The following is a 27100-nucleotide window of genomic DNA, read 5'->3' on the forward strand; positions in this document are numbered from 1 at the left end:
GAGCCTCTTTCTGCTCTGAGCCCCTCGGACCTTGCGGCCGGAGCCTTTCCCTGCTTTCCCCTAGCGCCTTCCCTGCCTTCCCCTAGCCCCTTTCCCTGCCTTCCCCTAGCCCTTTTCCCTGCCTTTCCCTAGCCCCTTTCCCCTGCCTTCCCCTAGCCCCTTTCCCTGCCTTCCCCTAGCCCCTTTCCCTGCCTTCCCCTAGCCCTTTTCCCTGCCTTCCCCTAGCCCTTTTCCCTGCCTTTCCCTAGCCCTTTTCCCTGCCTTTCCCTGGCCCTTTTCCTGCCTTTCCCTAGCCCTTTTCCCTGCCTTTCCCTAGCCCTTTTCCCTGCCTTTCCCTGGCCCTTTTCCTGCCTTTCCCTAGCCCTTTTCCCTGCCTTTCCCTAGCCCTTTCCCTGTTCTCCCTGTGCAAAGCATCCGTTTTTGTCTGGAATCGCTGGAGCTCTCACCCCTGTGAGTGATGAGCACTCTGTACCTGCCCAGGGCACCCTCTGTGTGCTGTCAGGGTGTTTGGGCTCCCTGTCTGGTATCTAATTTACCACGAGGAACTGGAGCAGCTTAAAATGCTTGCAAGACATCAGAGGGGTTTTGTCCTGGCAGCTGTCACTAGCACATAATTTGTCCATCTCAATGAATTTTTCTATCTTCAAGGAAACGAGACAACCTCGTGAGGTGCTGTGGCTTTATGGCCCCTTAAGATCCAGTATGCTGCCATGGGATGGGTTTTAATAATTTTCCCCCCACCGTTCCCTATGATCTGGGTACTTCATCCCATAAATACAGGTTCTGTTTTCTGTCTGGCACCTGCCTGTTCACTGCATGCTGATGGCTGCTGGATTTGATCTTGTGTTGTTGCTCTTGATGTTCTTGCTTTTAAGTTTTTGGTTAGTATCCTCAGCTTGGTTTGGTGGCTTTTCTTATGCTCTTTTATGCCATTAATAAAAAGCCATCACATAGTATCTGCTCACTTTTAAAAATGAGCTGTAACTTTTTATTTCTCGTAGACATGTTTTATTTTCTAGGGAGTGTGTTTACAGCAACTCTGAAAACAAAAATTGCCAACTGATGTTTTAGAACTAGAGGTATGTCTGCAGTTAGGATTGAGGTAGTGCTGCAGAATTTAAACCTTTAAATAATGTTTATTTGGAATAAAACTTCTTAGTCTTATCAGAGGTTCCTCTCTTTAGCACTAGTGGTTTTGAGTTTGACATGGAGTGTCAGTAATTTCACCTCCAGCATTAATCTGACAAATGAAAAACTGTCTCTTATTCAGTATTTCCTGGGTCAGCTGAAACACTCCATAGTCCTTTCACTCCTCCCCTTTCTGGGAAAGGGAAACTGATCCTCACTTGAGTTTCATTTCAGCAAGTCGTTGTATTTTTAGACTATAAATAGGCAGATAAAGCTTTCTACTTCATGTGCTCTTAAAGGAGTTTAATAGTAAGCTTTTTTAATAAGCATGAAGATATTAAAATAACCACCCCAAAAGACAAATAGCTTCTCTGTGCACATAGGTCTGGGAAAGGTCCCAGGTATTTTGGGTGGAATAGTTGGAATACTGAAGGGAAGAGGCAGGGATTTTCTTCAAAGTGTTTTGCACTGTTTGAGGGCATGTTACCAACTTTCTTTTGTCCATGGCACAAGTTTTAATGCCTCCAGAACACTCAGGTTATTCTTATTGAATGTGTTTCTTCTTCAGATATTATTTTTTTTATCTTAGAGCAGCTCTGGATTGTGACAGCTGTAAAAGCAAGGACCATTTTTTGCCTTTTCCAGCTTTGCTTTACAAAGGAGGATGTTGTCCCTGAGACTTATGGCCCTTGGAATTTTGTTCTGCATTTTTCAAGAGGAATTCTTCCTTCAGTGATGAATGTGTAGTCACCTCTGTCTGACAGTGCCTGAAAACTTGTAAGGGCGGTGAGAATGAATGCAAAAAGAAACAGCAAATCATCTGCTATCTGTTTATACCTTTATAGCCTGTTCAGGGCATGAATCAGTCTCAAAACTCGTTCCTACTTCTGCTTATTTTACACTAATTCTCATTCTTCTCCCCTCAGCCTGGATGGTTTTCTTTCTGGCTGAAGCTGAGAATGTTTTTATGCAGTTGTGAGGTTAGAGTTTTTTATTATTTCACTATGCACTCTCAAAACCAGCTTAAAATCCTACTTTTGCTTTTGCATTTCGCATGTGCCTTTGCAAATACTCAGTGTTCATGGCCTGAAGTTCCTGCAGGTGTGTGTTTCCAGCTCTCTTGCATTTCAGTGCCTTTGACTTCTAGAGTGAGCTTTGAAAACTTCGTGGGTTTGTGTTCATTTTGAAAAATTCCCCTCCAAGGCTGCTGCAACACTTGGAGTTCATGTTCCACTGTTCTAATAACAAACCCTGCAGTTCTGCCTTCTCCTAGATCTCCATCAGTAAAAGGTTTCAATCACTCTTCTGGGATTCTGTCATCTTTCCTGTGTCTCATTCACAGTCCACATGTTCGTTCATCCCTTTGGGTTACAGCTGGTTTGCACTTCTCAGCCAAATCCTGTTTGTGTGACCCTTTCTCTGCTTCCCTCACTCTTGGCACAGCCATGCACATTCTGCCTGATGCCACATAGGTTTGGAGGGTAAAACCACTTAGGTTGTCTGTCAGTGCTGTGAGACCTGAAGGGATTTGATTTGTACATCTAAGTTTCAGCTTTGGTGTTTAGTTTGTGTTTCTAACCTGGTAGGAAAGGGAAGGTTATGTTTGTGTGGCTTAAACAGTGCAGTTTATAGAGACACAGGAATACCTGCTTGAAGGGAGGGCTGAGTTTTGCTCTCTTCCCCATCTTCTCTTTAAGGCTGTGCTCCAGAATGCCTTTTTCCTGGGTCTAGCTTCTTCCTGGGCAAGTTCCTTGCCCCATGGCATTGCATCTGTCTCTGTATCTACACTGAGTCTTCAGCTAGCCAGTTCTTTTTCCAAGTAGGACCACTGTTATTCTGTCTCACCTGACTGTGTTCAAGGATGTTATTTTAGAACCTTAAATGTAAAGACTGTCTGGAAATTGACTATTTTGTAACTGGCAACAGAATTTTAATTGATTCCACATAACAGGGCAACTGAATGGGTGACTTCTTTACTTACAAGGTGTTACAAAGTGTAGTCTGGTCCCCTGCCTTAATAATCAAGGAAGCAGTGCTCAGTGTTCACTAGAAAGTGGTTTTGTTCTCTCTCTCTGCAAGTGAGCTAAAGAAATACCAAATGAGGTTATAAAATAACTTGGGAGAGGTTTTGCTGCTTGCTTCTTCTAAGTTTCTTGTAATGCTTATTTTGCAAGAGTCTGCACATCCTGTCCCTGTTGCTCAATGTCCCTGCCCTTGCTGTGAGCTGGCTTTGAGCACTGACTGCTGTGCTTTGCTTTAGTGAGCCCTTTATTCAAGGGTATTCGTGTTCATTTTGGTGGTTTTGCCTTGACAGAACTCTTTTAAGCACTTTCATGGTTTGGGATGAGATAGTTTAGCACTCAGCAAGATTAAACCTGTCTGTGTGGCTTGTGAAGTGTAACAAAATCTCTTATCTTTGGAGTAATCCCCTGCAAAAATCAAGGAATAAAAATATCTATCTATATAATTCAGTTAAAATGCAATTTAAACTAAGTCATACTTGCAGCTTCTGTTTGCATGAAGTTCAGAGGAAGGAATGAAGCTGTTCTCTGTGATTTCTGTCTGAATGTGACATTTGGAATGCACCTAGCACATCTGGGTAGTGAGGAGAACCTGGAACTTATTTATGCGGCACCACAGGTTTCTCTCTATAGCAATTTGAATTATGAATAAGATAAAGTGAATTCAGCTGTAACTAGGTAAATCTGTCACTTGGCAACTAACAGGGATCCTGTGAGTCACTGCTGTGGGTATTCTCATTTTGTATCTATTTTTTCTTTTATTAGTGAAGTTTGGTTTCTAAATGTTCCAACTAAATGCATTTTGTTTGCAGGGGCAAAGCTCAAATTCATCATGGATACCTCGCAGGGGTTTTCAGGTAGGCATGACATAAGTTTGGTTACTTGGAGAGATGAGTAATAATGAAGATGATGATTGGAACAGAAGTCCAGTAGATTAAATATCTTATGTGACCATGTGGGTCTATTATTGTCTGCTGTCCAGATCAGCATGATGCTAAATCAGCAGTGTTGATCTTGAGCATAAAGCAAAGATGAAGATAACTTTTTGCTTAAATAATGGCTACAGGGAATAAGAATCTTGACTTCAAGGGATATTTTTGCATCTTAAACTCTACAGTTTTCAAGTCTGGCCTCTGTCTTCTCTCAGGTTTATAGTGACTCAGAGAAACACATCTTGTTTTATTGAATCTCAAAGGATTTCCAGCTAGTTCTGACCATTTCTGTAGTCAAAACCCAACTGGGATAAAAGATTTATGTATGAAAACTTTGATTGATTAGATTAGAAGGAAAAAGAGATGCTTTGGCTCGAGGAGGTGATATGAACTTTTCTTAGTCCAAAGTTGTCTTCAGGAATGCAGAGAAATAACTCTAGTAACAAACCAGCTGGTTTTGGGGTGCTGGGAGTGAGAGTGGAGAGCACATGCAGGGGAACATGTGTAAGAGATGCTGAGTTGAGTCAGTGGATTATTTTATTTTGCAGAAGATGACTTTATTCTGAGTCTCTGATCTGTCTCTTTTTTTCCTCTAGTTCAGCGGGAGGCGCAACTGGACTGCAGCTAAAGACCTGCAGAGATACAGACACAACTACCCAGTATGTGCTCAGGGAATGGTGCACCTGCTCCTAGGGCTCCTCCTCATCCCTTGCTGCCTTTAGGAACACCTTCTAGATTTGGGAACAGCCTCTTGCCTTTCCATTTACAGGCTCAGAACCTTTAAAGGGTTCATTTGTGAGGGGGAAGGGATGATGTGCATGTGGGTGCATCAGCAACAAGCTGTTATTTCCCAAAACGTGTTCCAAGGATTTAGCTTGAAATTGTTTAGGAAAGCAAGGAGAAGTGTTCAAGTGTATATTGCCTTTGAAAAGATTGCTGCTTGTTGATTTCTTCTTCTCATCTCCAGGGTTTGATAGAATCAGAAAATGAGGAGGAAGAAGAGATGTGGAACTTAAGCTTTTATAAAAATGAGATTTCTTTTAAGCCCCAGGGTGAGTACCTTGTGGGATGGCTCTTTGGTGCAGTCTGCTGCAGCTAGTTGAATTGGTGAAGGAGTAACTTCATCCATGTGGGACAATTAGTAAAAACCCAACCAACCAAAGCACACAGTCGAAACAAAAAAGCTATCAAGAATTTCCACTTTAGAATTTCCTTGTTCCTGCTGTATTTTCCTTGATTTTCTGTTTGGTGGTAGAAAACTAAGGTATTTTTCTGGCTTGCCAGAATGCTTGTCTAGTTAGAGAAGCTAATGGCTGTATGCAAATATCTGGCTCTAGGTAATCAGCCACATGGCATGACGGCTGACTTTAACTTCAATTTGGTGGCATTTCTTCTTCTTCTTGCCTGACCTTTTCCTTTTCCTTTCAGGTTTGCCAATTGAGAATCTGCTTATTACTTGGTGGGGCAACTATGAAATTCTGGAGGAAAACCATTCCTACATACAGTGGTAAGCTGTCTGCAAGAACAGAGTGCCTCTCCTCTGTTGTGCCTCTTTGAAGTGTCAGGTGGACCTGTGCTCCTGAATTCAGCTTCCCAAAAGGCCCAGAATTGCTCTTGAGTGAAACCTGTGTCCACTGTAGTTTTATTGAGTTGTTTGCATCTGGCAGCAATGCAGTGGAAATCCTGAAGACAGGGATTTCTAGTGCTGTGGCAACAGATCTCAGTCATGCTTGTCTTGGAGCACACTGCAGAACAAAGTTAGGGCAAGGAGAGAGATCCAGACAAGCCAAGTGTGCAGTTATTACTGGTGTAGACAATGCTTTTATGGGAGGGATTTATTTCTCATACAGTAAATTACTTCTGTGTCCATAAGGTTGTGAGTTCTCCAAGAGATACCTATGATATCACAAGTTTCTGAATTTATCTTTTTTAGTTTTAGCAAGATGGGTGCCCTAGGTTGGGTGTCATCTTTGCTCATCTGGGCTCAAAATTTCTCTCCCTTCAGGCTGTTCCCGTTACGTGAGCATGGGATGAACTGGCATGCCAAGCCACTCACCTACCAAGAAATCCAGGTAGTTATTTAAAGCTTTATCTCTCTCTTTTTTTTTTTTGAGATCTGAAAGATGTTAAGATTTTCCCTAAATGCCTTATATTTGAAGTCTAGTGTTTTTAGATTGCTTCCTTGGGTCCTCAGTGTGCATGGAGCTCACTGTGGAGCATTTATCTGTCGTCTCTGCCAGTAGCTCCACCAGCAAATGAAATGCTTAGTGATACAATCAAGCCTTGTTTTTAATTCAGGTGCCACTAAACAGGTAATTAGAGACTTGCACCTTGTACTCATTGCTCTTGTCTTGTTTTCAGGCCTTTAAGAATTCCCAGGAGGTTATGGAAAGGTTTATACGTGCTTATAAGCTCATGCTGGGATTTTATGGAATCACTCTGGTCAATGAAGAAACTGGAGAGCTTAAGAGAGCACAGAATTGGATTGAACGATTTGAAAACTTGAACAGGTGAGTCTCAGTTTATGCTGCTGGTCATTTCCTACAGCCAGGCACTTCTGTGAGGGGAGAAAAAAAAGTCAAAGTCAAGGAAATTCTCAGCCCTTGAGGGATAGAGACTTTTGTTGATAAAAATGTTAGCTAGCAAAAGTATTTTTAACTTTTATTCTGTTAAACAGCAAAACAGGAGTGGTTCCATGGGGTTCCCTGATTGTTTATAAAGCTGCCCTAGTGTGTGTAAACTGCTTTGAGGCCTTGTTTGAAAAGTGCTCTGCAAATGTGATGTTTTTATATTGTTGCAAGTCTTGTTGAGTAAGGACCGTTGTGGTTCTTGTACCCCTGATGATATTAACAAGGGCTCTAAAAAGACTTGGCATAGTCACAAAAGAAAAAACAACTTGAAGACTGTCAAGTATTTAAATAAAAAGGGTAAAAATAAGCTGTGTCTAGTGGAAGTCATGAACTTTTGGCAGCTCCTTGTGTGCCTGTGTTGCACTTTATGCAGATGGCAAGGGTTGCTGTAAGGGATAGGATATTGGGCTGTGTGGGCTTGTGTGTCAGACCCAGTGTGGTGGCTGTTACCTACTGGTGGGTGATTCAAAAAGTCAAAACCTTTCCAAGCAGTTGAGATGATGAATTCTAGCAGCCCAAGAAGGGCTAGGAATGTACTGCTGAAGGCAGACAGCAGAATTAGGTGCTTTTCAAGTAAGCCTGCCAGTACTTCCCTTTTGATTGTCAAATAGTCTTTAATAGATCACAGTGGGTAAATGACAAAACATTTAGCAGATACTCCAGAGGTTGTAGTGACTTGTAAGACTGTCCCTTAACAGCTTTGCTTCCCTGTTTCCTTCAGGTTCAGCCACAACAATTTGCGGATTACTCGCATCCTGAAGTGCCTGGGGGAGATGGGATATGAACACTATCAAGTGCACTTGGTAAAGTTTTTCCTGACAGAAACTCTTGTTGAGGAGACATTACCAAGTGTCAAGAGAAGTGCCTTGGATTACTTCCTGTTTACTGTCAGAAACAAACAGAAGAGGAGAGAACTAGTCCACTATGCTTGGCAACACTTCAAACCTTGCGGCAGCTTCGTGTGGGGGCCACATGACAAACTCCTGAAGTACAGACCCCGTTCTGCCAAGCCACAGCTGCACCAAAAGGCTACAGATAGACAGGAAACTGGTAAAAAATGTGATGATCCTGTGGGAAAGGATCAGGACCAGTCGCCAGAGGTTGAACAGAAAGCTGGAGATGCTGCGAACTCGCAGCCTGAAGCGAGTGATGAAGATGTAAAAGAGAAGATAAGCAAATGTGTTTTGAAGGGAGGAGATGATGAAGAGGAGAAGGATTTAAGCAGTGAGGCTGAAGAAGTGCAGGGTACAGCCGAGAGTGACTGCACAAAGGAGAGCAAGAAGAGAAAACTAGATGCAAATGTGGCAGATGCTAAAAAGGGTGGAGCATTGAAAAGCTCTGCTGATATTGAACACATTTCCCATAATCTGGGAGAATGTGCAATTGATGCAGAAATCCCCTCCTCAGGCCCACTCTTAGAAGCAGAAGAGGATCAGGAAGCACTGGAAGAAGATGATGCAGGCACCAAAGACTCAGCAATGCCAGAGGCCACTGATGCAGCTGTGAAACGGAGGAAAGTTGACAAAAAAACATTGAGAAGTAAAACATGCAATTTGGCCATAAACCTGGACACAGGGCCGTCAGCCTCTAGTGCCAAGGCAAATCCATCTGCTTCAAATGCTGAGGCTGAAAAAGAATATGTGAGTGAGAAAAGTGCAGCTGTGGAAGTGCCAAGTGAGAAGGGTGGTGGTGGTGGTGATGCACATAGTGAGGCTGTGAGACCCCCAGCTGGTTCCAGACTCCCCAGGACTGGCTGGACTTCTCCAAGTGATGGCTGTGAGTCTTGTGGAGATCAAGCCACAGCAAGGAGTGATCAGCATCACTGCAACAGCACAGTCCTGGGAGGCAAAAGTGAGGTAGATGAGGTAGAACAGCAGAAAAAGGCAGAAAATGCAGACCTAAAAGGGCAAGCAGAAGTCACAGACAAGAAAGAAGCTCCAGAGAATCTTGAGCAGAGCATAAAACCAACTTGTCCTGAAGAAGATAGTGATGAGGTTGCAACAGAAAAAGCTGAAAGCTCTGAGCATGCAGCAGAGCCTGATGGAGAGCAGGTAGCAGCAGAGTGAGAGCAGCATGGCAAGTGCCCAAGCAATGGGAGGTGACACTGCCCTGACTGCTGGGAGCCAGCCTTGGTGACTTGGATAACAGAAGTACACAGAAGAATAAGCTTCCTTTGGGACAGTCTAGGCTGGCCACTGTCTCACTTTGGTTTTTAATCATCTGTAGTAACTTCACTGAGATCCAGCCCTTGGTGACCCTAAAGAGCAAAACTCTAAGTTAGTCATCTTCACAGACAGTCCATGTCCTGTTCCTGGTTTTTATCTGATGTTCAGGGCTATCTTGGAGCAACGGGGATTTTTGCACTTTGCTTTGATTCTGCTGTGTCCCTTCTGAAAGAGATGAGGAAAACTGAGCTGTTTGCTTGTTTGAACTAAGTATTTATTAAATACAGGATTTTTAATATAAGACAGCATGACCCAATTTACCAGGCCTTTCTATTACCCTGTAACTCCTGTTTGTTATTTTGAAAGGCTGTACCTTCCCAGGAGTGTTTCCTGTCAAAATTGCTGTTTCCCTGAAAGAGTTGAGTATGTGGATTTCACATGATGTCAGAGTGTAGTTACCTCTCCTCCTATAAAGAAAGTAGGTTTGACTTTAGGCTGGGATAAAATACATAGCCAAAATCTTTTTCTGACCAGCATAAACCTTTGTGCAAAGTGCTGAGCAGTTTGTTCCCTTTATCCTCACAGAGGTTGTTTTGTAGTGCTTGTTAGAGCTGTGAAGAATATGAATTGTCTATTGGTTTATAAGAGAAAAACCTTCAGGCATAAAGCTCTCTAGAGCTGCTCTTCCCCAGGTTTTCCCACCACTTTTAGACCCTTTATAGTCTTCCAGAGATTTTCATGTCCATGACTTGGTTCAAAGGCCTTCCTCCGTTGCCAAAATAGCACAGATATTTCCCACTGCATTTTTTCAGCCTTTGCTGGTAATTTGCCTGTGGGGCTGTTTTCTGCAGGTCCATTGCGTGAGGTTAGATGTGTCAGATCCAACCCATTTCCTAGTTAGGGCAGGATTGCTTTGCCATTAATGATCAGCATGTCAGACAGTGAGGGCATGTTCAAGTGCAGCATGTCTGGAAACCACTGGGCTTTGTGGGGCAGTTAATTGAACCTTTAATTGGAGGGGGTACGCTTGTCTGGTTCATTTATTTACAGCCTTCAAGAATTCACTTTCAGACTTTGCCAACTCTTTGCCTGCCTTAGTGTTCCTGACCTCCTGTCAGCTGTTCTGCCTGACTTACACAATATTCTACTGAGTCTGAAGGAGTGTTAAACAATTTAGCACCTTCATTCCTGAAAATTTACAACAGAGGACTTGTTTCATGAAGCAGAAGAAACAGTTTTCCAACAACCAGATAGTCTGAACTTGCTGTTTGCTCAGATTGTTTGGTTTGGTTTTAGGGTTTTTCAGTGCTGTTTGGTTTGTGTAGGAGATGGCCAGAGGCCTTGCCAGAGAACAGATGCAGTTGCCTGTGCAATGTTTTTCTTCTCTGCTGCAGTTCTTGAGAAGCTTCATCTTTCAAGGAATTTGATGGGTGACTTGCCTTCCCAGACTGTAGGTCCTGATCCAGCATGCCACATACATGTGTGTGGGAATAAAAGTCTGCAAGCTTAACATCTGATGTTCATGGTCACATGTGTGCTGGAAAAAGGCTTTAATGTTTTTAAAATACTGTTTTCTTCTAATGAACAAATGGAGTTAAATAGCCAATAAGGATACACTTCACTACAGGTGTTAATACTTGAAGATGCTGAGTGAAAATTCTTTCCTAACAGATTCGTAAGAGTTGTTAATTGTGGGGTTTTGTACAGATTTATAGTAATTTTCTTATTTAATGAAATTTTCATTGTGAGTATGTGCTCAGTTGGGGCATAGATCACGTATCTTGTTCTGGTGATGTTTGGTTCTGTGTTTGATGGGATTTCACTGTGAGCCCCCCAGCCTGGAGTGATTGCTCAAACCAAACCCTTCCCTGTCATGGTCAGGTTTAGAGTTTTGACTGTAGGTGTGTGTGGTGAGTTCACAGATGTTTCCCAGCAGTCAGAGCTGTATCACAGATTTATGTTCATTCACCTATTAAAGCATGATTTTATTGCATACCGGTTTCCACATTTTTAAAAAAAATCTTTGAGGGCAGGACATGACCATGTATCTACCCCAACAACCCCTCACCATAGCCATTGGCTGGTTCTTGGTCTCCTCCAACAAGTGGGTGCATGGGGCTGCCCAGTATTCCCCATGCTTCTTGTTTAGTAATGTGCTCAGAAATCGTAGAATCCCAGAATGGTTTGGCTTGGAAGCTTAAAGCTCATCTTGGTGCAATCTCCCCACCATGGGCAGGGATGCCTTCCACTAGACCAGGCTGCACAAAGACCTGTCCAGCCTCTCCTTGAACATTTCCAAGGATGGACTGTCCTCATGTGTTGGAATGTCCTGTCTTGCCTGTGTGCTGCCATCCCCCCACAGGTGTCATGGTGCTCTGCAGGGCAAACAAGGACTTTGAGCATCCCTTGGGCCTCCAGGCAGGAGGGCACCTGCCCAGCCTGGCCATGGGCACCTCAGTCCAGTGGGTCTTTCCCTTCAGGACACAAATAGAGGAGTGTCTCTGTGGTAATGATTTCTGTAAGTTGCTGTGTCATTTCAGCTGTGCTGCCTCTGCCTGGGCATGTGGAAGGAGAGGATGACCAGGCCTCCTCTTGTTCTTGGGGGTGTGGGCTTGAAGGTGAATACTCCAAGACTTCCCATGCTGGCTGTGAGCAAGCTCCATGTGCCAGCAGCCCTCCAGTCCTGGGATTGCTCTGGGCCACATGTGGATCTGCTTTGCCTTCTCTCCTGCCATCAGTTGGCCTCACTGTGAGGAGGGAGGTGCAAGCTGTGCAAAGCAGTGCTGCTCTCTCTGCAGGGTTTGTGGTATCTGATAAAGCACTCCAGTTCCTTTGAAGCCATCTGAAGACATACAGACACGAGTTCCCTTTCTGTCCCTGGCTGCCTGTTTCACAAAATCTTGTAGGAACTTAGTAAATCTGAGTCCTTTATCCCTCTGTAAAGGTTGGTGGAATATTGGCTGCTGGGGAGCTGGACAGATGTGCACTGTGAGCTCATGCAAACCTCCTGGTGAAAGGATGCCAAACTGAGACTGGTATTTTCCTTTCTTGAGCTTTGCTTTTCCACTTCTGCTCTTGTCTTCCCAACCAAGTGAGTTGTCATTTCAGTCCTGATGAAGTTTGCCAGTGTTCCTCTCTTCTTTCAAGCCCTGCTTTGGATGAAATTGTCTTTGATTGATAAAGGGAAGCATGAAGATATTTGCAGGAGATGTCTTCATGAATATATTGCCATTTGGGATCACCTAGCTAAGAATGGTCCTGTTCCTTGCAAATATTTCAAAGGCAGTTCTTCCTATTTTTTTTGTGTGTCTTTGAGAATATTCCTCCTTTTTTCCTTCCTCCTTTTATCTGTGATTATATTTTCTGATCAGGATTCATCACTGTCCCAAGAAATCAGTTGATGTTCCTCAGATCACCCTAAAAAACACCAAACCAGATGTGAATAACCTCCAGAGCCAACAAACCATCTCTCAAAGCAGTAAGTGCATTTCTCTGTAGTGATCTTGCACTTGTTCCAGGTATATTAATGTCTCCACTGAAGTTAGGTGGCCTCAGGCACTGAATAACTCACTCTGTGTTGCTTTTTACCTGTCCAGCACAGAGGTGGTGATGATGGGCTTTGAGAAATGTCCCGGGTGGGACCGAAGGAATATGTTTGCATCTCAAGCTGGAGCAGCCCAGATTTGATCCTGTATCGTGTCTCCCAGTCCAGCCCTTCTGTAGGCTCCTCTCCTTTGGCTGGAGGCTGGGGCTGCCCAGCAGGGCATGAATGAGAGCTGCTCTGCCTGCTCTGCTGCCCCTCCTTGTCCCACCTCCTCCTGAAACCTCTCCTCCAATCTCAGCCCCTCTTGCCTTGCTCCTGAGCTCTGCCCCTCCAGCTGGAGCCACAGGTTTATCTGGAGGAGAGGAGTCTCTGCTCTGTAAGCTGAGACCCAGGAGGAGGAGGAGGGATCTGCTGGACCCTGGAGGAGAAACGGTTTAGCTGCCCAGGAGGAGTGGAGAGAGGCAGAGCCTGGGCACCATGGCTGGATTCTCCACTCTTGGGCTTCTCTCCCTGTGTCAGCTCATAGCCACAGCATCGGCTCAGGTGAGAAACCTCTTTCATGTCTTCTGCTCAAGATAAAAAGGGTAACAGAGTGTGGTCTGTGGTACCTGTGGGATGAAAAGTGGCAGTAGGCAGGTTATTAGACTAAAGTTAAAAATGTGTTTGTACCTGTGTAGGGAGGTGTAACAACTGCTGCTTTATACTTTCTGTGAAAGTGTTGTCCTCCCATTCAGGACTGCAGTTGTGAGAGGGAAAGCCTTGGGAAAGGGCAGACCCATGGGTGTAAGAGAAACAGTTTTCTTTTACAATGAATTTGGTTGCCAGTGAGACTGATCTGATCTAGGTCTTCATCTGAATCAGAATTTCTGATTCATTCCCTCCATCAATTTTCAAATTTTACACTTATAAAACAGCATGTTTAACCCTGTTCACTTCAGACATGAAGATGTATTGAACTTCCCTGTCTGTTGCTAATATTATTGTCTGGGGAAGTAACTCCTCTGTGAGGTTTTTCATTGTGTTAGTGAGGAATTTTTGCAGCCTGCCTTGGGAATTCAGAGCTGTCCCGTCTGCTGCTAGCAGAGCTGCTTCTACAATGAAACCTTTGTTCCCTGAAGCTACAGCAAATTACTCTCTGGAGCCCTCTCCATACAGAAGTCATTTATTGGACCTTTCTTTCCTTCCCCCCAACTCAGACCTTTCCAAAATCCCAGATTTTCAAATGGCATCCTGTTCAGAGGAGACTTTGCCTTTCTCCTCCTGTCTTCACTGGTGTCTGCCAGGCTTTTCCATCACTGGGACTGTAAATTAATTATTACTGCTAAGCACTTGGCACCTATTCTCCGTGGGCTTTGCATTTCCTCCTCTGCCCAAAACGAAATGTGCCTGTAGGCATTGAGAACACTTTCCCATACAACCAAACCCATTTGCTCCCCAGTGACCAGCTCTGATTCCCAGTATAAGCCACCGGGCAAATGAGCTGGGAGCCCTGAGGATTTGCTCAAGGTTTTCCAAAGAGCCTTGCACTGGTCCAAAGCAACTCTGAGCCCACCCAGGTTGGGAGGGAGGGTCAGTGCAGATCTAGGGTTGAGCTGTAGGACTTGGCCATTGCTTTCTCATCTAGCTCACGTGTTTCTTTTGATGCAAAAATAAACTCTTCTGTCTCACATTCCCCCAGTCCCTTCAGAGAATAGGACCACAAGGCCCTCCTGGACCACGAGGACCCCCTGGACCATCTGGCAAGGACGGCATTGATGTGAGTGACGCTCGGCCGAGGGAGGGCGAGGGGTGGAGCAGAGGCAGAGCCAAAGGAGCAGAGAAGCTGCTCTTGTTCTCCAGAGCTTCAGCCTTTGGGCATACTACAGGGGTGGACAGACCTGGAGAATCAGCCTCCTCACAGAGACCTCATTTTGCAAGAGTCAGAAAAGTGAGTGGAGGTGCTGAGTGGCCTCAGGTTCTTTGCAGGATCAATCTTTGTCTCAAGGGAGAGCTCGGGACACAGCTAGTGTATACACAGGGCCCTCAGCTCAGGAGGGACATTGAGGTGCTGGAGCAGGTCCAGAGAAGAGCAACGAGGCTGGGGAAGGGAATGGAGCACAGGTGCTATGAGGAGAGGCTGAGGGAGCTGGGGGTGTTCAGCCTGGAGAAGAGGAGGCTCAGAGGAGACCTTCTCACCCTCTACAACTCCCTGACAGGAGGCTGGAGTCAGGTGGGGGTTGGTCTCTTCTCCCAGGCAACCAGCAGCAGGACAAGAGGGCACAGACTCAAGCTCTGCCAGGGGAGGTTTAGGTCAGATATTAGTAAGAGATTTTTGGTGGAGAGAGTGCTCAGGCATTGGAATGTGCTGCCCAGGGAGGTGGTGGATTCACCATCCCTGGAGTTTTTCAAGCTGAGACTGGATGTGGCACTTAGTGCCATGGTCTAGTAACCATGGTAGGGTTGGACTCGAGCTTGGAGGTCTTTTCCAACCCAGTTGATTCTATGACTCATCACCCTGCTTGCAAAGTAGAATGTTTCTTTTTTGATGTCCAAGGTCTGTATAAGGTTGAGTGCAGGGGTATGATGTGTGCTGGGGTCATTGCACGTCCAGTAGTTCAGAGAGAGGTTTATGTGATGCTTCAGAGCATCCATGTTTCTAAAGAAGCTAGAAGAAACTCAGGTATGCAGCACTGAACACTGCTCTTACTTATATTGATTTTTATCTCAACATTGTTGGCATGGTTAGCCCTAACTTACTTTGGCACATGAAATGTCAGGAATTGGCTCGTGGGTTGCCAGATGTGAATTTGTAGTGGCCCAAAAGGCAAATGAAAAGGACAACCTTTGTTTCAGCACACAGCTCCTTACTTCTCCTCCTGTGGAGGCAGAAGACTGTGTACCCCAGGACTTAATGGAGGAGAAAATCTTGTCCTGTTATTTTAATTGATGTTTCCATAGAAAGGAAAATTATTGCTTCCTTGCATGTGTTGGATAAGGACTGAATTGTATCCTGTAGTTGGCAGTGGATAAAATGAGCATCAGATGGACCTTCAACAAGACCACATCAAATGCAAAAGTCCAGGTTCCTGCTTCAATTTCCAGTTTGAGCAGTGCTTGTGTCTCTGAGCTGCTCATGGAATAGTTCAGGGCTTTTTAAAACTTGCCTGAAGTACGTTTATTGGAATTGGGCCTTTAAACAACCTTGAAAAAATCTATTCATTCCATGCAGGACATTTTCTCTTGGATAAGAAGGTTAAAAAAAAAAAGATGTATGAGTTCCCTGGTATACGGTGAACAAGGAGTGATTTGTCTGCAGCTTTCCCAGCAGCTCTGTGAGCCAGGCTGCTCTGAAGAGAGAACCTCATTGATTTCCAGCTGGTCCCTCAAAGTGTCCTTTTGCCTAGTAGGGACTGTTTTACAGGGAATCTCACTCTGGTTTTGTAGTGTGAGACGTTCAGAGCTGGTATCTCAACAGCTTCCACTGTTTTCCATGATGTGACAAAAGGCTTGAGGGGACACCCTAGAAGAAGGCAAAGGACTCACATCCCTGTTTGCAGCAGTAGCCTGTGGAGTCCCTGGAGCAGGACACTGGTGTGCCCAGCAGGCTTTGGGAAAGGCTGGCTGTGATTCAGGACAGAAGGAAAAAGAAGAGTTTGGGAGGGGTGAAGCCCTTCAGACTCCAAGTTTTGACTGCTGCAGATAAGCAATTGGAAAGAAACCCTGTTCAGTTCCTGCTTTCTGCAGGATATTTAATCCTGGAACAGCACCAGCATCACTTCTGATTGCTCTTGGAAACAGGAACCCAGGGAGATGTCAGTCATGTGAACCTGCACCTTTTTATCCACAGCTAAAATCTTCAGAAGGTTCCCCATGGGACAGGACCAGATAACAACATCTAATTAATATGAAGAACTTAGTCCTAATAAATCAAAGAGCTGAGTAAAGTATTTAAGGTGCAAATCATGCAGTCCCATGAGCTCTGTTCATGTGAGATGGGACAGGCTCCAGGATGGTTCCTGCTATTCAACACGACATTGAGTCCTTTCAGGAACTGCAGAGAAGAGTTGCAGGGCTGTGGCTGATATTGAGCAGAGTCACACAGCCTCCCTGTTTAAGGGCTGCCCTTTGTGATTAGTACACTCCAAAAAATGATGGTATATAAAATCCAGCACTGCTCTGCATTTTCCTAGTCCTGCATGGAGGGGATCATACAGATTCTTAGTATTAGTTTCAACCCTGCCACTGCAGAAACCAGAGAAGAGCAATGAGGCTGGGGAAGCGAATGGAGCACAAGTGCTATGAGGAGAGGCTGAGGGAGCTGGGGGTGTTCAGCCTGGAGAAGAGGAGGCTCAGGGGAGACCTTAGCACCCTCTGCAACTCCCTGACAGGAGGTTGGAGTCAGGTGGGGGTTGGTCTCTTCTCCCAGGCAACCAGCAGCAGGACAAGAGGGCACAGACTCAAGCTCTGCCAGGGCAGGCTTGGGTTGGATATTAGGAAGAGATATTTTGTGGTGAGAGTGCTCAGGCATTGGAATGTGCTGCCCAGGGAGGTGGTGGATTCACCATTCCTGGAGGTTTTCAAGCTGAGACTGGATGTGGCACTTAGTGCCATGGTCTAGTGACCACGGTAGGGTTGGACTCAATGACCTTGGAGGTCTCTTCCATCCAGGTTGATTCTGTGATAATTTTGTTTGTTTTCTTTGGTGATGAGGCATTTTTTAAGTTGCAAGCTGAAATTTTCTGGACCTTATATGTACAAATTTTCTGAACTCTAAGTCACTCCAGCTGGGTCATTCTCACAGATGGCTTTGGCTGAATGTGGTGTGGGAAGCATTGCTGGGTGAGTGCTGCTGAGGTGTTCAGCAGTCCCTTACCATCAGCTGTGAGCAGCGAGAGATGCAGAACATGCAGCTGAATTATTCAGGATATCTCCTTGGATGAACCCCACCAGCACAATTTCTGGAAGGTCCTGCTTTCACCCCTGCCTTCCAGTGAGAGCTGCAACATTAAATCCCTCTGAAATCTTTTATAATTAAAGCCTTTAACATGCTTCACGTTTCAGACTCGGTAACAAGCAAAATCTCTCTCTCCCAAGACTAGAAACAGCATGTTATGATCGAAAGAATTAGTGACGAGTCCTTGTGCATTATTTCTGGGGATGTAATTCCTCAAATTGCTAATAAGCAATTGTCACTTTTCAAAAATCAAGCTTTTTTTTTTTTCCCTGCTTTCTGTCTCCTGCTTTGACTTGCTGAGAAAGAGTAAACTTCCTTCCCTCTCACATAGCACCAGGAGAGCATTTCCTCTTGCTGACAGCCCTTGCCTCTAATTCCCAGTGATCTGGCATTAGGGATATAAACACTGATTAGGCTTTGGGTTCAGCTCTCTGAAGTTGTGGTGCTCCTGCAGAGTCCTGCAGGGGCCCACAACGGCAGGATCAAGGTTTAAGATGGTCCCCAAGAGCCTTTGCTGATGCTGTGCCATCTTACAGGCAAGAAGAAATGTAAGTGACTGGAATGCTGGGTGATGGAGGAGGGAGCAAACCACCTCTACTGCCATTTCCAGATGCCTTTTCATTTCAAAAGAACTGCTCCTTTCATTTCCTTGGCAAGGGACCCTCCCCACCTATGGTACTGATAACTATTTATGGTAAAGCTGTGGGCAAAGAATAGTGAGTTGCTTCAGCAAGGCAGAGCATAAAGATCCCTCTGTTCAAGGACCCTTTGGTCCACATGCTGGTTGGTCAGCAGTGCAGTACATAAATCCTCTCCTGAGCAACTCCAGGCAGCCAGTCTGGAAAGATTTGCCCACAGACTTCACAGTAAATATAGAAACATGCTATAAATTCCACTACTTTGCATACTGCCTGCTGGCTCCTAATTACCAGGCCCAGGTGGGATGGTGTTATTTCCAGCCTTGCTCTGGTAATAACCATCCTTTTTCCATATAGATTTTCTACTTCCAGGGTGTCAACATGTCTCTTCCCTTCTGCTCACACACAGTACCTGAGCCTCTCACAATATTCAGTGCTCTTATCCTAATGCCAGGAGGGTAGGATACCATCCAGACATCCCAACTGGGACACAAAGTGATTTTCTGCAGGATGAGTTGGGAAAATGAATTCCAGTCAAGTTTCTGCTGTTCACAAATGTTTGCTGCTTTTGGGGGCTAACACTAAGATACAAATTTCTTATCTAGGGTCCACACAGGTTCTTAAATGATGTCACTGCTGGTTGAGCTAGAAAAAGTGATCAAAGCCTTAAAATATCATCTCCCAAACACCTTTAATGCTGTTCTTAAAAGTTGCTTTCCATTGGAATAGAAAAAAAAAAAAAGGAGTGCTTTTGAAATATTTTATAAAAATTTAATCCAGTTTGTGCAATTGGATTAGGTGGAAATCAGCTGGGAGCTTTGTTCATTTGCTTTTCCTGTCCAGGTTTAGTCATATGAGGAAAATTGTTGAAGGCAGTTTGTTCGTTCATCCCTTTCTGGTAGTCCCCAGCTCCTGGCAGTACCAGTTTCCTACTGTGCTTTGGATACTTGGAGCCTATCCTTGTACCCTCTGTTTCATCAGGAAGGTGTTTGGGAGCCTTGATGGTCATCCAGCTTCCTCTCTGCCTCCACTTGCAGACAACCCCAAGTGCTAAGTATACCTGGAAAAAGCTGGAGGTGCTGGCACTGTTCAGGAGCACTGATTCTCTCTGAGGATGCAGATTTCACCAAATTTGCTATTGCAGGTGTGGGAAAGGCTATCCAAGCTCATCCTGCTTAGGAAGCAGCAGGATCTAGAGCATCAGCCCCATAAGACTGAGCATGGTAAATCCTGGAGTAGGCATGAAGGCAGATTTGAGCCCTCTGGCAGTTTGGAACACTGTTGGAAAAAGTTGACAAAGAGAGAGGTTCAGCACTGACACTGATGTCTTTTCTCTTTCATTTAGGGAGAGCCAGGCCCTCCTGGTTTGCCAGGCCCACCAGTAAGTATCTTCTGGTTGATACTCTCTTGTTCATCCTTTTGAGAGGGACACAGGGCATGAGTTGGCACAGGGAAAGCCTCACTTTCTTCTTCACCTGCCATAGAATTTCCAGAAGGGATGCACAGTATTGGGGATGCTCAGCACTGCTCCAGGGGACAAACACATTCTCCTGCTTCGTTGCTATATATAATAAATGAATGAAATAAGTAAAAGAAATAAAGCTTGTGTAACAATACTGGCACCAAATCATGTATACAATGGTTATTTTTGGCATTGTTTTGAGCCTACTTCAACCCCTCAGTGTGCCAAGGGGTGCTCAAAATTGTACCAGGTGGCAAAACTCTTTCCTTTGGCCACTTACCACATCCCTTTCCACCCCCTACTAAGAACAGCTTATGAGTATGTGGAAGTGAGCCAAAGCACTGAAATGAATTTAGGATTTGGATATGGATTCGTGGCAAGATTCATGTCTCTTCATGGAATTCTTCCACGTTGCGCAGTGTAAGATTAGCACATCCACAAATGAGCTTCCATCTTGTAGCCTGTGTCAATCCAAGCCACATTTATCTTGTTGTTATTTGGAAAATAATTGCCTGTTTATCTGATGTAGGGGCCAAAAGGTGCACCAGGGAAGCCTGGAGCAGCTGGTGAAGCTGGATTGCCTGGCCTTCCTGGAGTGGATGTGAGTACTTTGTCATCTCCTCTTAGACCTTTTGAATATTTCACACAGGCATGAGTGTTGTCTTGAAGTGTCTCATCAACCTTCTCTGTGCCTGCTGGAGAAGCAAAGTGGGTCCTGGGCCTATGTCTTGCATATCAGGAGAAACTGTAAGAGCTGAAAGCATCTCTGGATTGAATTAAGGAGTATGAGAACAATTTTGAGATGCATAATAGATAGGATGGCATTCTCTTGATCTTTTGGCTTTTTTTACAGGGTTTAACAGGAACTGATGGTCCACCTGGCCCAAATGGGCCTCCAGGAGACCGTGTGAGTACCACATTAGATCTGAGTCTAATGATTGTATTGATGGTTTCTCATTGCTATGTAAATTGGTGAGGTTTGGGTGTTGATTCTGATGTAAATCCTTGCAGAACACTTGGACCCTTGAAATGAAGCCCCAGGTGGCTTTGCATCAGGCAGGACATGAGATCCATCTTTCTTTCACATGGCCTTCAATGGCTTTGGGTCACCTCAGTGGTGGGAGTACCAGTGCAGAACAGCTCTGGTGACATTTCAAATATCCAACAAAGTTCACTGCAGCAGTTGACACAATTATGAAGTTTATCAAAGTGAAGCTATTTTGGCCTTTATTTGTAGCCTGAGTAGGCAGCTCTGGTATGTTTATAATTGCTTCTACTGTGTTTTAATTATTTAAACTTTGACTTTTTATTATTTCTGGGGCTGTCCATATGGTTGCATTATTAGTTGCTGTGCCATAGCATTCCCCAGCCAGGCTAGCAAGGAATAAGAGGGTTTTTTTCCACTTCCTGCAAATTACAGCTCTGCTAAGGAGCACCACAGGGATAGAGAAATAACCACCAGAGATGTTACAGATGTCCTTCAGATCATCTACAGCGATCTCCCACGCTTAGGCCTCCTTGTGACATTAAGAACTAACCATTAGTGAGCCACTCAGCACAGATTGTTATCCAGCATGGCTATTTTCCTGTCTCCCAGCTGGGAAGATGAGGCTTGTACCCACAGCTGTCTTCCTGGCCTCTTGAGCTGGAGGCTGCAGTGATGGGCTGGATGTACCATGCAGAGGTTAAAAAAGGTGGATTTTTGTAACATGTTCAGTATATCTCAGTAATCCATTTGTTGTCCCAAGGACTTACCCAAAGATCAAAAAATCTGTGAGCTGTCAAGGATGAGTGTTACAGCCATGTATACTTGGTATGTTCTTCTTCCTTTCCCATGTGCAAGGCAAAGTTTGTGTGGCCACTGGGAAAGTCAAGTGGCAGGACCAAAGCATCTTGATCATAGCTCAAAATATCTCCAACAGCTCCAAGCCTCCATCCATCCTCCCTGTACTAACCCCCACTCTTTGCTGTCCCTTGTGCCCATCTTTCTCCCCAGAGATCCAGGGCTGCAAAATCCTGGCCACTCTCAGACAGTCTGTGGCAAGAGTCCAGCACCTTCTGGGCACTGAACCCTGAGTTTTAGAATAGAAAAGCTCAGGACCACACACAGAAGACTGTGAGCAGTTTTGTGCCCCTGTTTTATGCTGGGTGACAGTGTTTGCCCATGCCCACTTTAGCACACAGCTCTTGGCTTGCAAGGTAATTGAGCAGATAATTTCTGGGCACCAGAACTTCCTCTTCAGCTGGTTAGTAGGAGCACCCAGCCAGTTACCCTGGCTGGGTTTGACATGCTTTCCCATGTCCAGTAACTCAATCTGTCAGCATGGGGCAAACTTGGGGCCTGTTGTCATTTACAGGAGCTTTTCAAGGTCACTGGTCCATCTGGAAAATTGGTTTAATTGGTCTAATAAAAACCTGGAAAAAGGACAAACCTCTAAAAGCTTTAGCACTCTCAAAAGACAACATTGTTATCCTGACTTTCATTTTTCTCCCTGTCTTTTAGAACGTAGTTCAGCCTCACAGGACCCACTGAAATAAGGTGTCTGCTTACTGCTGTGGGTTTGAATTCATGCTTAGCACTGTGATTTCTTCTCAATCAGCATATTTTTCTGAACTGGCATGTCTGACAGCAAAGCTGTTTAGTGACTTATGGGAGCCAGTTTTCAGTAATACATTATTGCCAAACATTTCTTTTCCTGTATATGCCACATGCCATCAATCCACCCATGATTCATGTCTGACCAGTGGCACAGAATGGTGCAAGCAGCACACCAAAAGGGGTTTGATCTGAAGTATCTCCTGTTGCTCTTAGCATCCATTAGCTTTGCTCCTAGTTTTGCTTACAGGCTGATTAGATTAGGTTAGATATTAGAAAAAAGGTTTTTACTCTAAGGGTGGTGAGACACTGGCACAGGTTGCCCAGGGATGTGGTGGCTGCCCCAACCCTGGCAGTGTTCAAGGCCAGGCTGGATGAGCCTTGAGCAACCTGATCTAGTGAGGAGGTGTCCGTGCCCAGGGCAGGGGTTGGGACTAGATGATCTGTAAGTTCCATTCCAACCTCTAAATTCTATGATTCTAGATCAATCCTACTTATTTTTTTAATTTGAAAAATCCTTTCTTTTTAGCTAGAAGCAATCTGGGTTCTGACCTCCATGCTAGATGCTGGTGTCCTTCTTTGGCAAATTTTCAAAGGCCATTTTTGAACTTTGTTGCTTTACAGTGTAAGCAAGAAGGAAAATGTAATTTATTATGTATGTCACAATAATCATCAAGTATTTTCTATGCTCCATGGTTGTATATTCACAAAGTACATTACTGCAAAGTGAAAAATCGTGGTAGTATTGTTTCCTAAACAAAAGAGCAAGAACATTGTTACCTGGAGATTAAGTTGAGTCAGAAAATGTTATTAAAAGTGAGATGTAAATTAGAGTCTCCTCTCTGAACTCAGTGCAGTCACCTCAGGGACTTGATGGTCTCTTACTGTACCAGGAGTGTTCACTGCTGCATGCTACACCTTACACCCTCCAGGATACCAAAATTAGGGAGCCTAAAGTGCCAACACTTAGCATTTTGGGTGCTCTGCTGAACTTCTGGCACGTTGGGCTAAGCAGAAAGGGGCAGTGCAGTTGGTGTTAGAATCAGGGTGTAAGTCAGGAGATGCCAGGAAATCAATGTTTCCTTCCCAGGAGGAGATCCCAGCTTGTCCCTTACAACTATCAGTAGTTGTAAGGACTTTCAGCCTAAAGATAAAAGTGACTGGAGGAAAACCAGTGTAACGTGCAGCAAGGGAAATGAATGAGCTGACATTCCCAGCAGAGTTGATTTTTATTGGATTACAGTTCTCTCCTCACAAGACCATTCCTAATGAGGCCTTGAGTCCTCTGTATCTTTCTCCTTAAGGTTAATAAGGGAAAATATTTCTAATCTCCTTTGGTACGCAGAACATTGGGAGAGTGCAGACGTCATCCCTGGGATCACAGTGAGCAGCAGTGTGTCTTGGGATATTTTCCACATCTGCCTTGTTCTCTTGGTCCTAGAGGTAGATACCATTTAATTCCACCTCAGGACATCATTCTCAAGATGTTTCTGTGCACTGTTTTGGAGGTGTTTGGAAAGCAGGTTTGGACAGGCAAGAGGTTGAGGAAGCCTCATGCTGTAATTGCTTTGTCCCTGTGCAAGGAGATGTCCCAGCAGAAGGAGATGTCTCTGCTTTGTCCCTGAGCACCTCCAACACTTCTTTCCTTTCTTTATTTCCTTTTTTTCCTTTTTAAGAAGAGCGAACAAGTCACTCTGCTCTCACCAGCTGCCTGCCATGACTCTTCCTCTCCTCATCACAACAACTGTCAATAAGAGTCAACTTGTTTTCCAAGGAGTCTCAGACCTGAGAGCATCAGTCAGCAACACACACTCAGTATCTCTTGGAGGTATCTTAACAGGTGCTGACCAAGGTCAACCCATCACACTGGAATTTGCCTGAGGTTTTTTTGTTCATTCTTGTTCATTTTTATATTTCCATTCACTGGGAATGGATGAGGAGCAGATTGAGCTTATGGGTCAGGCATAAAGGAAGGGACAATCTGGATGAGACTCTGAGCAACTTGGTCTAGTGGAAGGTGTCCCTGCCCATGGCAGGGGGTTGGAATGAGATAAGCTTTAAGTTTTCTTCCAACTCAAACCATTCTGTGATTCTGTTTCAGAATTACCACCTAGAATTAATTGTCAACTTTGCAATGCAACAAAGGGGCTAAGGAGATCTCTCTGTCTTCTTATCTTTAGTCAAGCAGGAACTTAACAACTTCAAGAGTGATTTAATTCTAGTCTGAGACATAAGCTCACCAAGCTCTAGTCAGGCCTAAGAGTAGGAATGCAAATTGGCAAAAGTAGACTGGGGGTTTGCCAAGGAAGCTAGTGAAGAGGCAGAAGCTGCCAAATCTTTGCTTTTGCTTGAAGAGAAAATGTATGAATTAATAAAATTCACTAGAATGAGTCCAAACTTTGCTAATAGTTTCAGATAATTTAGTCACTGGATCTACAATATGAATGTATTATGAATGAGAATAATTCAAATAGCTAAAATTCATGTTATGAACATTTAGATGTTCATGAAGCCTAATCTGAGGCCAGCTGGGACTTCCAGAAGTGTCTGTGGAGTCTTTTAGAAGCAAACGATGAAGAAAGTTGCTGGGGCCAGTTCTGAACATCCATCCCCACTGTCTTAGAGTCTTCTTTAATCAAGTAATTTATCAGGAGTGACAGAGTCATTATCCATAGCTTTCTGTCCTTGTATTTGTGGATTCAGCTGAGCATCTCCAGCTTTGTCCTGTTTCTGCAAGACACTGCTGGAGTTTCCAAGCAGAGATTGGTGGCAAGGAGAACAGGCATTGGTGACTCCCCATATGGAAGTTTCTCTTTTATCCCTGCTGATTTTTATCCTGTTTTATTCCCATAGGGTGCACTAGGACCTGCTGGGCCACCTGGACCAGCTGTAAGTACCTCCCAGAACAGCACATGTAATGAAACTGTGTAATATTGTGTCAAAACCATCACCAAGAGAAGATGGGAAGCTTTGTATCCCAAAGGGATCAAAGCCTGGATGAGTGAATATATTGTTTGAAGTGTTTCAATATGTATGTATGACCTGTTCTGGTAACACAGGGTCTGTTCTTAGACTCTGTGATGCTATGAAGCAACTCAGCTTGGGATACAGACTAACATATCAGATGCTGTCAAAATTGTTAGACATTACCTAATGTCTAATAAAAATGAAAAGGAAAGAAGAGGAGAAATAGATAAACTAGATGTTGCCTTCCTAAGTCTCTGTATCTCACTATCCTGTCACTGTGTGTTGCCTTTCTTAGAGATGTCTCATAGGTAACAGAGATGTAAAGGGAATGCAAATGATTAGAGGCAACAAAAGGATTCATCAAGACTCCAGCTCTGCTCTGATTGCAAATTATTATAACTGGGGACAGGGGAGTGCTAAGGGAACTTAAAAGAAAAAAAGATCAAGCAGTATTTTGGGAGGTTTTCTTTTCTTCCTGTATGTTCAGTTTCTGAGTGATCTTTCACTGTTTTAAATGTTTCCAGGGCAAAGGATTACCAGGACCTCCAGTAAGTATTAAGAATATGATGTCAAAAGAGTTTTAAATATTATGCCATCTTTATTGGACACCCTGAGTGCTACAAAACCACCCTAGGCCTTGAGTCCTGTGCCAGGCAGAAGGATATGGAGTTCTGCAGGGTCTTCAGCCTTGTGGGTTTTCTATCCTTGCCCTCATCCTGGGGAAACTGGCACTGGTGTAAATCCAAGGCACAACAGCCTTGTAATCCCTGGAAGTGACCAATTCTGGGGCAGGTTTTGTTTCATGGGTTCCTGGGGCATGTCAGAGCTGCCCTGTGTCTGAGGGAGGCAGACTGCCAATGCACAGTGGTGACAGCAGTGTGTTCAGTGGGGAGATGGCCCAAAAAGCAGGATGTGCATCGGTAGTCTGGATGGAGCTACTTGGAGGGACTGGGCAGAAGGATACAGCCAGACTGTTTGCTTGCCCCTGGGCTTTGGGGTGTCAAGGTCACCATGTGTGTAAAATCTCCTCTCTACTCAACAGGGACCTCCAGGACCCAGTGGCCTTCCTGGTGGAAATGGATTTCGGGGTCCTTCTGTGAGTTTCTCCTACCACTTAATTCTCATTTACTGAATGTGCTAGAACCACAGGAAAAGGAGGTTCATTAGGAAAAATTTCTGTACAGAAAGGGTCATTAGACACTGAAATGTGCTGCCCAGGGAGGTGGTGGAGTCACCATCCCTTGGAGGTGTTTAAAGTGAGACTGGACATGGCACTTAGTGCCATGTTGACATGTTGGTGTTAGGTCATAGGTTGGACTCAATGATCCTAGAGGTTTTTTCCAACCTTAATGGTTCTTTGATTTCTGGTCTCACCCCACTCCAAAGTGTGATGCAGAAGACACTACAAACCCTACAAACCCCCATGGGCTGCTGTTCTTTGTATCAGCTTATGCAGGGTCACCACTGTCAACTGGTGCAATGCTTTGCAGCCATATCTCCCTTCACTAGCTGTGAGTAAGGACAGAACAGCCACTGTCACCAGAACAGAGATTAGTTACCAGCTGGTCTGTACTTCCAGCATCCTCGACAAAGCCACTGGACAGAACAGGTCTAGTGTGGGGGAACCCATTCTGCAGAAGTGTACCATCATTTTTGGGTGCCCACAGCTCCACTAGAGAGGTATGGAGCAAGTGGAAGGTGGATGTAGGTGCAGGGATATGTTCTTCTGTCCTAATCACTATTCTTCCATATGCATCTGCTGCTCTCTTTGCAGTCACAAAAGCCTATGCAGAAGGAAAGGTGCAGTTTAGTTCCAGCTGAGATATCTTATGTTCAAAAATATTAATGGTATTGGGTAGCCACCCTTCACATCCCTTTGCATTTCCACTGAAGGGGAATTCTTACCCTTTTTCTCTCTTCTTTAGGGACCTTTTGGTCTCCCAGGATTCCCAGGGCCTCCTGGACCACCTGGACTTCCTGTAAGTTAAGATGTGCAAATAAATGTGAGAAAATTCCCAGGAGGAGTCTAAAATTTTCTTCTTGCTGCCAGAACATGCACTTTTTATTTCCTGCCATTGCCATGA

General features: G+C 44.6%; 2 protein-coding genes across 2 annotated transcripts in view; both read left to right on the forward strand.

Annotated features, from left to right (window-relative positions):
* The first annotated feature begins 3931 nt into the window (after nt 1–3931).
* On the forward strand, nt 3932–8777 carry LOC103797198 (opioid growth factor receptor-like). The gene is made up of 7 exons (XM_009069393.1): nt 3932–4006; nt 4678–4740; nt 5049–5133; nt 5510–5588; nt 6087–6153; nt 6443–6591; nt 7433–8777. Exons 1-7 carry the CDS (start codon nt 3932–3934, stop codon nt 8775–8777), a joined length of 1863 nt encoding a protein of 620 aa, XP_009067641.1.
* Nucleotides 8778–12897: 4120 nt separating this feature from the next.
* Nucleotides 12898–27100, forward strand: part of COL9A3 (collagen, type IX, alpha 3) — a 36341-nt gene continuing 22138 nt past the window's right edge. Inside the window, exons 1-7 of the mRNA XM_009069395.1 lie at nt 12898–12963; nt 14099–14176; nt 19337–19372; nt 20307–20360; nt 24903–24938; nt 26059–26112; nt 26942–26995. Coding sequence (XP_009067643.1) covers nt 12898–12963; nt 14099–14176; nt 19337–19372; nt 20307–20360; nt 24903–24938; nt 26059–26112; nt 26942–26995 — 378 coding nt within the window. The remainder of the gene's footprint in view (nt 12964–14098; nt 14177–19336; nt 19373–20306; nt 20361–24902; nt 24939–26058; nt 26113–26941; nt 26996–27100) is intronic.

The sequence above is a fragment of the Acanthisitta chloris genome, unplaced genomic scaffold, assembly GCF_000695815.1.
Source record: "Acanthisitta chloris isolate BGI_N310 unplaced genomic scaffold, ASM69581v1 scaffold37222, whole genome shotgun sequence".
NCBI classification, from domain to species: Eukaryota; Metazoa; Chordata; class Aves; order Passeriformes; family Acanthisittidae; genus Acanthisitta; species Acanthisitta chloris.

What these genes read in the sequence shown, in the direction of transcription:
- LOC103797198 (XM_009069393.1), top strand. Translation starts at nt 3,932, where the DNA reads ATGTTCCAACTAAATGCATTTTGTTTGCAGGGGCAAAGCTCAAATTCA. An exon ending in GATACAGACACAACTACCCA is followed by an intron (nt 4,741 to 5,048) that starts GTATGTGCTCAG and finishes TCTCATCTCCAG; the next exon opens with GGTTTGATAGAATCAGAAAA. An exon ending in AACCATTCCTACATACAGTG is followed by an intron (nt 5,589 to 6,086) that starts GTAAGCTGTCTG and finishes CTCTCCCTTCAG; the next exon opens with GCTGTTCCCGTTACGTGAGC.